This window comes from Temnothorax longispinosus, chromosome 7 (genome assembly GCF_030848805.1).
Source record: "Temnothorax longispinosus isolate EJ_2023e chromosome 7, Tlon_JGU_v1, whole genome shotgun sequence".
In the NCBI taxonomy this organism is placed as follows: domain Eukaryota; kingdom Metazoa; phylum Arthropoda; class Insecta; order Hymenoptera; family Formicidae; genus Temnothorax; species Temnothorax longispinosus.
Genome location: NC_092364.1, coordinates 3227398 through 3240797, shown reverse-complemented (window position 1 = coordinate 3240797; position 13400 = coordinate 3227398). Strand labels below are relative to the sequence as shown.

The following is a 13400-nucleotide window of genomic DNA, read 5'->3' as shown; positions in this document are numbered from 1 at the left end:
CTGATTGTCCTTTTGGATGATGTACCATATCGCCTCGATACCTACATCTGTTTCAACATTAAAATTTAGAAATTATTTAATCTATAAATATCAATCCAAGATTTAAGGAACAAAGTGGCTTTCTAGAAATCATTTTTTGAAATCAAAATAAAAACCAATCAACGTAACAAATTAAGATTAATAACAAAATCATCTTAATTCGGAAATAAAAGCCAGATTTTAAATTCAATTCAAAATTTAAAAAATTAAAAATGTAGTTTTACATGTGCAGAAACAGATTTTTTCAGTTTTAATTTACATTTTAGCGAAAAACATGATAAGCAATAAGTATACTCACTGTAATGTCACTTATACATAATTGAGAATTACGAAGAAATATTCGATTTGATTAACAGCATTCCATTTTTCCTCTTTTAATTAATTAGACACAGAAATCGCAATACGCAGACATCGATGGGCCGCTACGCCGCGACAAAGTGCACAACAGCTATCGTTCCAATCGGATAGCTGCCTCCGTGTCTTAAATTCGTAACTTATACAACGAAAACTTTTTCATCTATACTTTTTGCGCTGTCTCCCTACTCGCAATATTAAAAACTAATCAATAAAGAAGTCAGAGAAAGGGATGAGAAAGGAGAATAATGACAATTCTTATTCTTTACCCACCACCACATGCTGCATCTCTGATTGCTAACGGAAAAGCCATTAAATGGCTCGCTTTCGTGAATGCTTCCTATCAATCCATCGCTATCGTCCTTGCCTGATTATTATTTGTGTCATTTAACGAAAGAAACGCACGCGATCTGCATATTGACCGATTCTTCCTGCAGCTCTGAGAAAATAATCCACAAGTCCTAGACAATCATACGCCTGTAAATTTTACATCTATTCAGATTTATTCTGTATTTTACATTGATATGGAAAATGTAATGATGTAAAATTTCATGTTAAAAAGATAAAACTTTTCGCGAGTGAAAATAAAAATCTCGTTCTCCAAGTTAAAAAAGTTTTATTAAACTCGCATGTAGTTCTACTGTTAGTTCTGATGTATTCAATATATTTATTAATATATTAAATACATTTGTTAATCTACACTTTACTTTCGAAATTATAGAAAGTTGCATATTCATTGAATTTTATAAGCAAATGTTACATTATAACACTTCGAAATCTAACAAAGATTTATAAAAAACTGTTACATCGAATACTACTGTAACTTAAAAGAAGCAACAATGCGTGACACAATTCCTATTAAAAAGAATGTTTCAATATACATATATATGTATATTTATCAAAGTACAAAAACTTTAGCTAATATACAATTAGACTTATTATTCATCGCGTGCACGAACATGCGATATAAACGGCGGAATTACGAAGGAACAAAATATATAGAGCAATTAAAATTTTAATTGCAGAGTACCCCAGATCTATCACGTAACCTTTCAGCATCAAAATCGTTGATATATTTATAATTAATTGAATTTTCCTCTTCAAAATTTCCCTCTTCTAAATTTCCCTCTGTCTTCAATTAGCTGTTTATTTCTCAACTAAAGTCCTCCTGCGCTGCTTGCGTTATGTGACATACACGGATTTCGTAACCCTCCTCTTGAACACATTTTGGAATTTTGCAAAAAAGAGCTTGTTCTCTGCTTTTTAAAATTTATCGAAGAAAAGATGCTGCAATTTTTTCATACAAAATTATAGATGTTTCTCCAAAAGATGGTTTATATTATATATAGAAAAGCTAAAGATCTTAAGATATTTCAAATATATAGACAGGAACAATAAAAAATAACATTTTATTCTTATGCTATTATAATAATTTCTTTTGCTAATAAATACTTATAAAATGTAGCAGAATACAATCTTATATCACAACATACATCTTATTTGGATTCATATCATCTCATACTCAATCATCACATCAGATTCAAATGGAATAAACAACAGTCTGTTCTCTCTGTAAAGCAGTGCATCTAGGTGCTGGCACGATATCAGTTCTCATTCTGCGAAATAATAAAACATGCGGCTCTGAAAAAAAAAAATTTAGAGTGTATTAATAAACAATACTATAATTATTTGTGTTACACGCAATATGTTTCTGATCATTTTATTTATTAATACATACCTGGTCCATGCATCATATAATGAACCCATCCAGGACTCTGTTGGACTCCCAAATTTCTCCATTCAGTTTCTGTCATAAGATGAGTCTTTGGAACATGTCTGGCTATATCAAGCGGCAGTATCACATGCCTGTATGTAATTTAATTCAGTTTAATTATGTGGCTTAATTTACATTAGATTTAACGAAATTAACGTACTATTTTACTATATTATATATATTCTTGAAAATCTAAATTAGTTTCAAGTATTTTTCTTCATATTTTTAAATTATATATATAAGCTGAAATTGTATAATAAAAAATAGTCTTATGTCCATTTATTATTAGTTCCTAAGATACAATGTTCATAAAAAGTCGTATTGGAAATGTTCATAAACTTTAAAACCTGTTTTCTCTAAATTTATAATAATGGAGATACAATTCTTTACTTCTAAGGTACAGATATAACTCTATAATTATATGTATAAGCATCTGTTTTTTTTTTTTTTTTTTTTTTTTAATTTAAATTTCTACATTCACATATTAATGTCATAAAAAACGGTATATTTTAAAAGAGATTGTCTGTAAACAGAAAATGATTGTCATACGATATATTTTGAAAAGAAAAAAGGCAACAATAATAAAAGTCAGTAATACTTGAACAACAACGACGATAACCTTTGTGACTCGTTAGTTATTAAATACATACAGTAAATTCACATATAATCAAACTTACCGGTATTCATATCTATCATCACTGTACTTTTCGGAATACTGAATATTTTCTACTGGCATTCTACTTGGAGATAAAGTAAGTGGATGGACAAGTAGTAACAAATTAATCGATCTAAAAAAAAATAAAATAAAATAAAATAAAAGTCGACTAATCCTATAAAGTTTTAAGAAAAAGAAAACACAATCTCTATAAACAAAATTGCTTTGTAATATACCTCAATTGTTTCGTATAACCGAAAGAAATCTAGTAATAATTTAATTTATATAATTTGATTATTAATAATTAACCTAAATAAAAAGATAACTACTGATAAATGCAGAATATGAAAAAATTTCTTTGATATTGACATTTTTATAGCAATATTACAAATGTTAACAGAAGTTTTTCAAACCAGGAAAAATGGGATTAGAATTTCCTCTGAAGGGAAATAAAGAAAGAGACGAGCAGAGAGAATGGACAGGATCACTGGAAAGCTCGGTAGATTGTGCAATTTGCAATACAGAAGCATGGGACGTAACAGAAAAATTCAGAGTAGGAGAAAGCACTGAATCAGACCACATGCCATTGGAATTGCTATTACAAGCAAGAATAGAGAAGGAAACAGAACAAGAAATAGAAAAAGAAGAAGAGAAAGAGATACAAGACTGGTCAGAGGAGGAGGGAGCTTTTTACAAGGAAAACTTAAGGAAAAGGAAGGCAGAAAAAAAAGAGATACAAGAAGAATGGAACGAGTTAGTCGAAGAAATCAGAAAAGCAGTCTGTAAAAAAGTCATCCAGATTAAAAAGCCAAAAATAGGAAAAAGAAAGTTGGATAAAAAATGCAGGAAAAGAAAAAAAAGGCTCAGCCGAATGTTAAGGCAAATGAAGAGAGGAAAAGTTAAAAAGAGAAGATATACTGAAGAGAGGCAAAAACACAAGCTTTGCGAGAAGAAACAAAAAGAAGAACGAGAACAGAAAAAGATAATAAAAATAACCAATGAAACAAAAATGTGGAGGTACATAAAAAAAGAGAGAGGAAGAAAAGAAAAGCCTGATAATAGCATCGGAGAAGAACAATGGAAAAGGCACTTCATGGAACTATTAGAGGGAAGAGACACAAGAAAAGAGAACACAACAAAGAAGAAACAAAAAGAATTATCAGAAAGAAGGATGGAGGAAAGTACTGATGATATAACCGAGGAAGAGGTGGACAGAGTGATAGCAAGATTAAAGAAAAAAAAAGCAGCGGGAGAAGATGGTATAAGAAATGAAACTTGGCTACACGCGGATGAAAAAACGAAAGAAAAACTTAGAAAAATTATGCAAAAAATATGGCAAGGAGGAGAGATACCAAGCGGATGGAAAGAGGGAAGAATATATCCGATACATAAAACAGGCAGTAAAAAGGAAGTAGGAAATTACCGAGGGATCACACTTTTAGACACAGCATACAAGATATACGCAAAGATATTGGAAGGTAGACTGAGAGAGGAAGTAAACCGGCTAAAAATATTACCAGAAACACAAGCAGGATTTAGGAAAGGAAGAGGCTGCATAGATAACATATACGCACTGAAGACAGCAGCAGAGAAGATGTTAACCAAAAAGAAAGGAAAATTGTATGTACTGTTCGCGGATGTAAAGGCGGCATTCGACAAAGTAGACAGAGGGCTTTTGTGGAAAAATATGAAGGAATATGGAATCAATGAGAGATTAGTAGAAAGAATAAAAGATATATATAAGGAGACTATAAGCAGAGTGATATTGGGAAACAATAAGGTAACAGAAAGATTCTGGACAGAGAGAGGACTGAGGCAAGGCTGCCCCCTGAGCCCACTGCTCTTCATAATATATTTAGCAGATGTAGAGGAGTTTTTGAAGAAAAGACAAGTTGGAGGAACTGTAATCGGCAGGATAAAAATATACACGCTTGCGTACGCAGACGACCTGGCAATGTTGGCGGAATCGGAAAATGACATGAAAAAGATGTTGAAAAGCCTGGAAAAGTACTTCAAAGGAAAGGGGCTAACTCTAAATGCGGATAAATCAAAAATATTAGTTTTTTGCAAAAAGGAAAGAAGAAATCAAGAAAGAAAATGGAAGTGGAAAAATGAAGAATTGGAAGAAGTGAGAAAATTCAAATACTTAGGTTTCACGTTTAAGAAGAACAATGAGGATGATGCGCACATAAAGGACGTGGTTAAGAGAGCGGCAGCAGTCATGGCACAGATATGGAGAATAGGAGAGAAAAAATTCGGAAGAGACTTTGACAGAAGCCTCACGATATTCAATATCATGGTGAAAAGTATCATGCTGTATGGAGTAGAGGTATGGGGATGGAGGGAATGGGAAGATGTGGAAGCGCTACAGGAAAAATACGTAAGATGGAATCTAGGATTGGACAGGTGGACTCCAGGATACGTAGTCAGAGAGAAAACAAATATAGAAAAGATAAGCCTAGAAGCAGGAAGGAGAGTGTTAAGATATCAGGATAAAATAAAGAAGGTTTCAGAAAATGCGATATTAAAAGAATGTGCAAGAGAAATGAACAAGATGGAATGGGAAAGCACAAACTGGGGCAAAACAATGAAAGAATTTTACGAAGCAGGACGAACTAGCGGTTGGGAGAGAGAAGCAAAGGAAGACAAAGGAGTAAATACAGTGCAGAAGAATGGACGGGAATGTACGAAGAAAAGCAGGCGGAAGAAAGGAAAAGTAGAAAAGTCAATTTCAGCGAAAGATTAGGAAGGTGGAAGGTAGCAGGAAGAGCGAAATACTTAGGCCAAAAAGGAAAAGGAAACCGATTAAAAATTCTGGCCAGATTCAGAGATGTTGCAAAAGAGGAAACTTGCAGCCACATTCTGTCTGAATGTGATTATCATTAATAAAAAAAAAAACAGAAGTTTTTTAATAAAAAAAAACAAGGAATCGATTTTATTACGATGTAATAAAAGTAAAATTAGCAAATAAGTATGTATATATTCATATAATATAAAAAATATTATATAAAAAAATTGTTACACACAAGTTTGCTTCATCTTAATGTATTATAGGTTTACTTTGTTTTAATAAAACGAAAAAATTCTGCAACTTGAAAAATTGTAATATTGTGAAAACTTTCGACATTTTCGTATGAAATTCACGCAAATAAATCGCGTTTTCGACAAAGAACGTTACAATTTCGCGCGCGCGCTTATTCAGTCGGTACGATAGATTTCCTAACCTCCAAAAACACGTCGTCGAAAACCTCTCCATCGCGCAAATAACAGCAAAATTCGTGCGAATTATCGACGAGGTGAGAACAATCTTAATCCACTAAACGTTTGTTAATTAATTTCATATTGTGCAATGTATCTGATTTATCTATTAATTTTATATTTAACCTCACAAACACACCTGTTACGCTCCAAGATACGGCCACATACGGCGACACACATACATACATATACATGCCTACACACACACATGTTGGACTGTTGGAGCGCCATGGCATACGAATATCTAGACACGATTTAGGGCCAATTTCACCAACCACAGTTAGCTTAACCGACGGTTAAGTTAGCAGGATTGACCAATAGAAAGCAGGGTGGATTCATTTCTATGGTCAATTCTGCTAACTTTAACCATCGGTTAAGCTAACTGTGGTTGGTGAAATTGGCCCTTACAGCGAATTTTGCAATAGGTGCGTTCAATACCACCTTAAAGGTGAAATTTCATGGGCGCAGTGAAAACCAGCAGCAGATCGTACTGATTGGCTATAAAATAGAGAAGTTCTCGAGTTTCTAGAACTTCTCTATTTTGTAGCCAATCAGTACGATCTGCTGCTATTTTTCACTGCCCATGAAATTTCACCAAGGTTTCTCAAATAATTTGCACAATTTTCCATCTGTCGTATATTTTTTATTTCAACTACGAAGAAATTTATATTTTAGATACTTATATAACACAATTACGTATATAACAATTAAATATAATTGGTTGATTCAAAAAGTAAAAACCAATAGTATTTAATACTGGATTCACTCCTGTTTCCAATGCTTTTGTCCATTTCTATTAATCCAAATCAACTTTAAAATTTCAGTTTAAAGTTTGAAGTTAAATTTTATAATTAATTTATGATTATTTAGAAATAATTCTTATCTAATAGCGAATTCGGGCGCTTGCACTAGTGCACACTGAGTGCGCACTAAGGCTTGTTTATAATCTAATTCTTATATTTAAAGTCGTTTAAATACACATTTAAAAACTTTTTAGCCAATAAAACAATCTGTAATATCTATATGGATGCTGTATGTACAAATCATTTTACAGACTAATAAGTATTTAAGATGATCTGTAAATATAATAATTGATTAAGAACAAGCCTTAGTGCGCACTCAGTGTGCACTAGTGCAAGCGTCCGAATTCGCTATAAGAAATAATTAACTTTTGAAAACGCATACGAGAAATTAATTTCTTAGTAAATGCTAATAATATTTTTTTTCGAATGTAAAAAATAATGAAATCGCGGAAGATTCGAAAATTATTGCGCGCGTTCAGCAGAACAAAGATAAAGCGCTTAGTAAGCGATTAGTGATTTTCTGCTGAAACGCTACGCAGCAACGTTGCAACACGTTTACTCAACGCTCTCAACGGTTATCATCTTTCTCGGGTCAGAGAAAGGAAAGTACGCTGACTACGCTTGAGACGCTGAGTAGTACGCGTGAAAGGCTTGTAAATCGATAAACAGGTGATAAATATGGAGGCTGATCATAAATATTGTACGAAAGACTGTGAACGAGAGGCTGATAGTGTTCCACAAAATCCAGCATTATACGAAGCTCAATACCGTTATAATAACGTCGTATATAATATCACAGACACCTTAGAAATACATAATAAGTTACAAATGGGTATGTAGAATTGTTTATGTAAAAAAAGAATATTTACTATTATTGTATTCGATTGTGTACTAATAGAAACAATCATTTTGTAGATATCGAGTTCGTTCAAAATTATTTGAAGAAGAATTTCTCACAGCAAAAAGTAACGAAAGTAACAGGATCAACATCAGACGAAGGTATGTATATACATTATTAATAACCTAACCTAACTTTTTGATCTGAATTATATTTGTAGTATACAAAGTTATTATTTTTGCTTTAAACAGCTGATAAGACTTTCGTTTGGACCAGACAAAAGACAAAACTACTACTAGAATGTTATGCAAACAGGAAAAACGACTTTCGCAATCCCAAGTTAAGGAAGAGGACAGTATGGGAAGAGATCAAACAAGATTTTGCAAAGAAGGGCCATTGTATTACGATAGATATGCTTGATCGCAAAATGCGAAATATGAAACATACGTACAAAACGATACAAGATAATAATAAGAAAAATACTGTAGGTCATAGACGTATATTATGGGAATGGTACGAAACTATGAACAACATCTTTCAGGAAGGTGCAGAAATTGGACACATATTACGAGAGAACCGGATTGAGTGCGTAAAACGAGAAATAGAATCAATCAATAAACTAACAATAGCTATAGAAGAAAATAATCGTCTTCAAGCAGAAACAAATAAGATATTCAAAGCATTAATTGTTAAGTTACAAGGAAACGGAAAAGGTTAAAATTTAACTCGTATTTACTTACGTAAATATTTAAATATTTTTTTACAATATACATAACATGTTTATAAATTGCGTATTCTTTATTTAGTAATTAAAACTGAGCAACAATATTTCTACGCTTTTCTGTACCCTCCAAAATTTTTATTCTTTTTTTCTCTTTATTTTATTCATTGAGATGTACATTTTTTTTCATCCATTATGTTTATATTGTATCTTATTATTATAAAATTATGCAATCTGCATGCTGCTGCGATTATTTTATTTGCCAGTTCAAAATCAGTTAGAAGTATTTTATTTTTCTCTTTAGGAGTTTAGGAAACCAAAAGCGAGTTCTAAGTTCTAATTGACCGAATTAATTTCTGATTATACCGCATTTCTTAATTGTGAGAAGGCCATATCTCGTAATGATGTAGATTCTTTAATAGCAGAGGGTACGAATCCCCGAAATGTTCCCTTTATTACACACATTTACACATTCTATAATAAAAAATTACTTTGTTTCGAGCATAAGTACGAGAATAATCGTTTCCCATAGTTTTTTTAGCACTATATAATCCCGTTTATCAATTTTATCATGTCACAATTTTGAGAAATTTTCAGTTAAAGTTGCAAAAAAGAGCCATTTCAGGGTATCTTGGCATATTACTACATATTTTATTGCAATAAAAATTAAGTATGTTGTCAGGACTTTCAAAATCCTTAAAAGAAATTTGTGTGTCGGTTATGATTAAATTAAAAACATTATCAATGATTAACATAGCATCAAAGTTGCGATTTACATAAATCATTAAAAATCTATGAAATATTTTTCAATTATATTATTTAAACTCAAGTCGTTTTTTAGATCGCTGAATACTAATCTGCGATATCAAAGTACATAAATTAAAAAAAAACGTTGCGCCATTTTTCCACGAGTGGCGTTCTGCACACAGGACGCGGCATTGCGGCAACGCGGCACTGCGGTAACCAATCACCATCTGCCTTTCCGTACTACTTCAAAAGTAGAACGGAAAGGCAAGACGGTAATTGGTTACCGCGGTGCCGCGTTGCCGCAATGCCGCGTTGCCGCGTCCTATGTGCAGGAGCCATTAAAAGCCGAGTGGCATGAATTCGTATCTCGTGTTCCGTATCACGGTATAATATTAAATTCATGCTCAACCAGAGCCCAAGAACCCTAACCAACTGCGTACTCCGCGTCCATCTCGTCCAGATTTAGGTTAGACGATATGCAGTTGATATAATATGACACGATTGTGCCGTGACTGTTAATTCGAGGTTTTCGTAATATTGTCAAGTGAATTCCGAAACGAAGGATGGGTGTCCCGGCATTTTTTCGTTGGTTAAGCCGCAAGTATCCCTCCGTGATCGTCGAGTGCATCGAGCAGAAGGTAGGTTATAAACCTCCCAAAGAAGTTTTCCCCTTCGTTTTACACATTTGCAGTGAAATTACTCGCATCTTGCTTTCTGAAATTCAGTTTCTTTCGATAAACCGCTGCGTTTATAAATCGCGCGCATTTTTTAATTGCAATGTGCATTATTATGAACGTGAACGTGTAAAAGTCTCTCTTAATTAATTTTTATATTTTTAACCGCATGGTTAATTTGACGAAACTTTTCAGAACGATTATTATAATCCTCTATTTTCTTCCGTTTATCAAATTCAATATCTGTGAAATTAAAATTTTTCAGTAATTTTTATGTATTTAAACAATTTTCACATTTTGTTTGTATATCTAAGGTCTTAAATTGTAAGGAGAAGGATTTTCTCCTTGTGGAAAATTGTGTTGTGTAACTTTCATAATTATAAAGATTTTTTGTTTGTTTCTTTGGAAAGATTTCTTTAGAATTTAACAGATTTGATTTGGTTCTATGTGCTTTGTTTTTAATATTATATAATTTAATTTGTTTATTTTTAAACAAACAATTTAAAATAAGTAAAAGATTTCATTTTAGACTCTTGTGTCAATATTTGAACGTTCATGAGATAGACTAATATGTAAAAGAAAATATTTAATTTAAATATTATATATATTTAGTTTTATACCTATAATTAAAATACCAAATATTCTTGCAAATGTTTGGCTCAGATAAAAAATGGTTGATAGGTATACGTTTTTGGATTTACCGTCATACGAATTACTTGCACTTAAGATGAATTAAAGTTTATTGCCAAAGTTTAGCAATCCATTTTAGTGACATTCTACCGATGGTTTACATAATGAAGATTATAAAATTTTGATATTTTACGTTCCTAGACAGCAACTCCAGATGGAGTATCCATTCCTGTGAATTCAGCGGAGCCGAATCCAAACGGGGTAGAATTTGATAATTTATATCTTGACATGAACGGTATAATTCACCCCTGTACGCATCCAGAGGACAAGTGAGTATAAAAACATGATGTTGTAAGAAATGATTTATATATGTATAATATAAATAATTTTTTAATGAATTGTATTATAAATAAATCTATGAGGAATTGTTTATGTGATACTGTGCTTGTGTGAAATATAGGCCGGCTCCCAAGGATGAAGATGAAATGATGGAGGCTATTTTCGAGTGTATCGACAGATTGTTTCGTATCGTCAGACCAAGGAAGTTGCTTTACATGGCGATTGACGGAGTCGTAAGTGTTTTTACATATATTATATTCAGAAAAGAATACTAATGGAATAATTATAATGAGCAATGCGTTGTTGTGCAGGCGCCCAGAGCTAAGATGAATCAACAAAGATCTCGACGATTTCGTGCATCGAAAGAAACAACAGAAAAGATTAATGAAATAGAGAGGATACGTTCCGAATTGTCTCTCAAAGGGGCATCTTTACCGCCGGAAAAACCGAAGGAAGCGCATTTCGATAGTAACTGCATTACGCCGGTTTGTAACAATTGAATATAATAAAATCAACAGAATTTAAAATATGTATAAAAATATTAAAATTAATTGTTAATTTTAATTATTAATTTTATATTTTTTGACAAACGGAACGGAATTTTTTGTTATTAATTGTCATTGATTAATTTTGAAAAATATTGATTGATTTGAGTAAACTGTAAAGTTGCGTAATGTATAGGTATATCAAACGTTTCATATTCCAGGGCACACCATTTATGGCGAGATTATCGGCATGCTTGCATTACTACATTCATGATCGCTTGAATAATGACCCAGGTTGGAGGAATATTAAAGTAATATTAAGTGATGCTAATGTTCCCGGTGAAGGAGAACATAAAATAATGGATTTTATACGGCGACAAAGAGGTAAGCTTGTATATAAGATTATTTTATATGCGCAGATCACATAGCTTTGCTACAAATAAAAAATTGTGGTTTTTTTTTATGTGTTATAGCACAACCCGATCACGATCCTAATACGCAACATGTTTTATGCGGAGCGGATGCCGATTTGATTATGTTGGGTCTCGCTACACACGAACCTAATTTTACTATTATTCGCGAGGAATTTAAGCCAAATAAGCCAAAGCCTTGCGATATATGTGGTCAATTGGGGCATGAAATGCGTGACTGTGTAGGCGCGGAACCGAGCCAAAAGCCGGAGGAAAACGTATACGGATCCGAATGCCAGTTCATATTCGTGCGATTAAATGTTCTCAGAGAATATTTAGAAAGAGAGTTGTCTATGCCAAATCTACCATTCAAGTATGATTTTGAGCGAGCTATCGATGATTGGGTGTTTATGTGTTTCTTCGTGGGAAACGATTTTTTACCTCATCTCCCTTCTCTGGAAATTAGAGAAGGCGCAATTGACAGACTTGTTGCTCTATACAAAAAAGCAGTATATAAAACAGGAGTATGTAATATTTCTTACAAAACAAGATGATAAATTAATAATTGCAAAATTATATCTTTATCAACTCTGATTAACAAAATTGTACCCTTTTACAATATACTTTATATAGTTGTTAAATATTATGTTAAAACAGAATTAAGATATATTTTGTAGATATTTTATTTGTGTTATATATAATAATTAATTCATGCTAAGTTTTCTGAGTTAATTATTTTTAGAGCTATAAAAAATATTCTATATATATATATATATATATATATATATCTGTAATTAATTAAATTCTATAAATTTATGAAAATAGACTTGTTTGTTTTCCCTGCACTTCTGAACTAGTGCAATAAGTTAAAATGAAAGAACACATATGTATATGTTTCACTCTAACTTATTGCGCTATGTTGTGCTAGTTTAGAAATGCAACGAAAACAAACAGACCTATTGTCTCTTAAATGTTAATATCAAATAAATTAAAGCAAATTTTTTTACAGTAAGTAATTTTTTTTAATTATTTGCAGGGTTTCTTAACAGATAGCGGCGATGTTAATTTAGATCGCGTACAATTGATAATGTCAGATCTTGGTGATGTAGAAGATGAGATCTTTAAAAGGAGGCAACAAAATGAATTGGCTTTTAAACAACGTGAAAAAGACAAAAAGAAAAGAAACGAAATTATCAGTAGTTTTAAACCGACATGGATTCCTGCAGGTCAATTTGCACCCACTGTAAGATTTCAATTTTATTATGTACTCTACATTTATAAGAAACTAAACTAAACTGATTTAATTCAAATTTTTCTAAACAAAGTTTTTGAAAATTGTCAGCTTCATCCAAATGTTGCTAAGAAAAGATTTATTATTAAATTTTTGACTCTGTGATTGAGATGTGACATACGATTTTCAATATAGGTATATATCGTTATAATCTTTACAGGCCCTTGGACAACCAGTAAAACCTATAGAGAATGCACGTTATGAAGCTTATAAAATGCGTGTACAGGGTAGAAATTATAATACGAATGCTGCCGAAAAGACGAACACTAATAACGCCTTAGAAAGCATGCTAAAACCTGAGGTATTCAATTTCATTTTTTTAACACAATGAATATTACATGTTCTTAAATTTTCGAGACCGTTTTTTAGTACATTCGCGTGT

At 32.2% G+C, this 13400-nt stretch overlaps 2 protein-coding genes and 1 long non-coding RNA gene across 6 annotated transcripts in view; 2 read left to right on the top strand and 1 right to left on the bottom strand.

Annotated features, from left to right (window-relative positions):
- Positions 1–338: 338 nt before the first annotated feature.
- On the bottom strand, positions 339–6269 carry LOC139816833 (cyclin-dependent kinases regulatory subunit). 4 transcript variants are annotated; one of them, XM_071784598.1, is made up of 7 exons: positions 6220–6269; positions 2845–2955; positions 2132–2259; positions 1887–2034; positions 1424–1680; positions 667–870; positions 339–578 (listed from the first exon to the last, which is right to left on the bottom strand). In XM_071784598.1, exons 1-4 carry the CDS (start codon positions 6258–6260, stop codon positions 1934–1936), a joined length of 381 nt encoding a protein of 126 aa, XP_071640699.1. In that variant the 5' UTR covers positions 6261–6269; the 3' UTR covers positions 339–578; positions 667–870; positions 1424–1680; positions 1887–1933. The 4 variants fall into 4 exon arrangements, with proteins under 4 accessions (XP_071640699.1, XP_071640703.1, XP_071640701.1 ...); XM_071784602.1 differs by lacking the exon at positions 6220–6269 and adding an exon at positions 6047–6213; XM_071784600.1 differs by lacking the exons at positions 339–578; positions 667–870 and having other exon boundaries at positions 915–1680.
- A 1144-nt stretch (positions 6270–7413) lies between these two features.
- Positions 7414–8549, top strand: LOC139816108 (uncharacterized). The gene is made up of 3 exons (XR_011732942.1): positions 7414–7715; positions 7799–7882; positions 7973–8549. It is a non-coding gene; the product is annotated as an uncharacterized lncRNA (long non-coding RNA).
- Positions 8550–9591: 1042 nt separating this feature from the next.
- Rat1 (5'-3' exoribonuclease 2 Rat1) overlaps positions 9592–13400 on the top strand; it is a 30403-nt gene continuing 26594 nt past the window's right edge. The window contains exons 1-8 of the mRNA XM_071783009.1: positions 9592–9827; positions 10695–10822; positions 10954–11065; positions 11144–11317; positions 11539–11701; positions 11791–12251; positions 12764–12970; positions 13179–13319. Of these exons, the coding sequence (XP_071639110.1) occupies positions 9753–9827; positions 10695–10822; positions 10954–11065; positions 11144–11317; positions 11539–11701; positions 11791–12251; positions 12764–12970; positions 13179–13319 (1461 nt within the window). The 5' untranslated portion in view covers positions 9592–9752. The remainder of the gene's footprint in view (positions 9828–10694; positions 10823–10953; positions 11066–11143; positions 11318–11538; positions 11702–11790; positions 12252–12763; positions 12971–13178; positions 13320–13400) is intronic.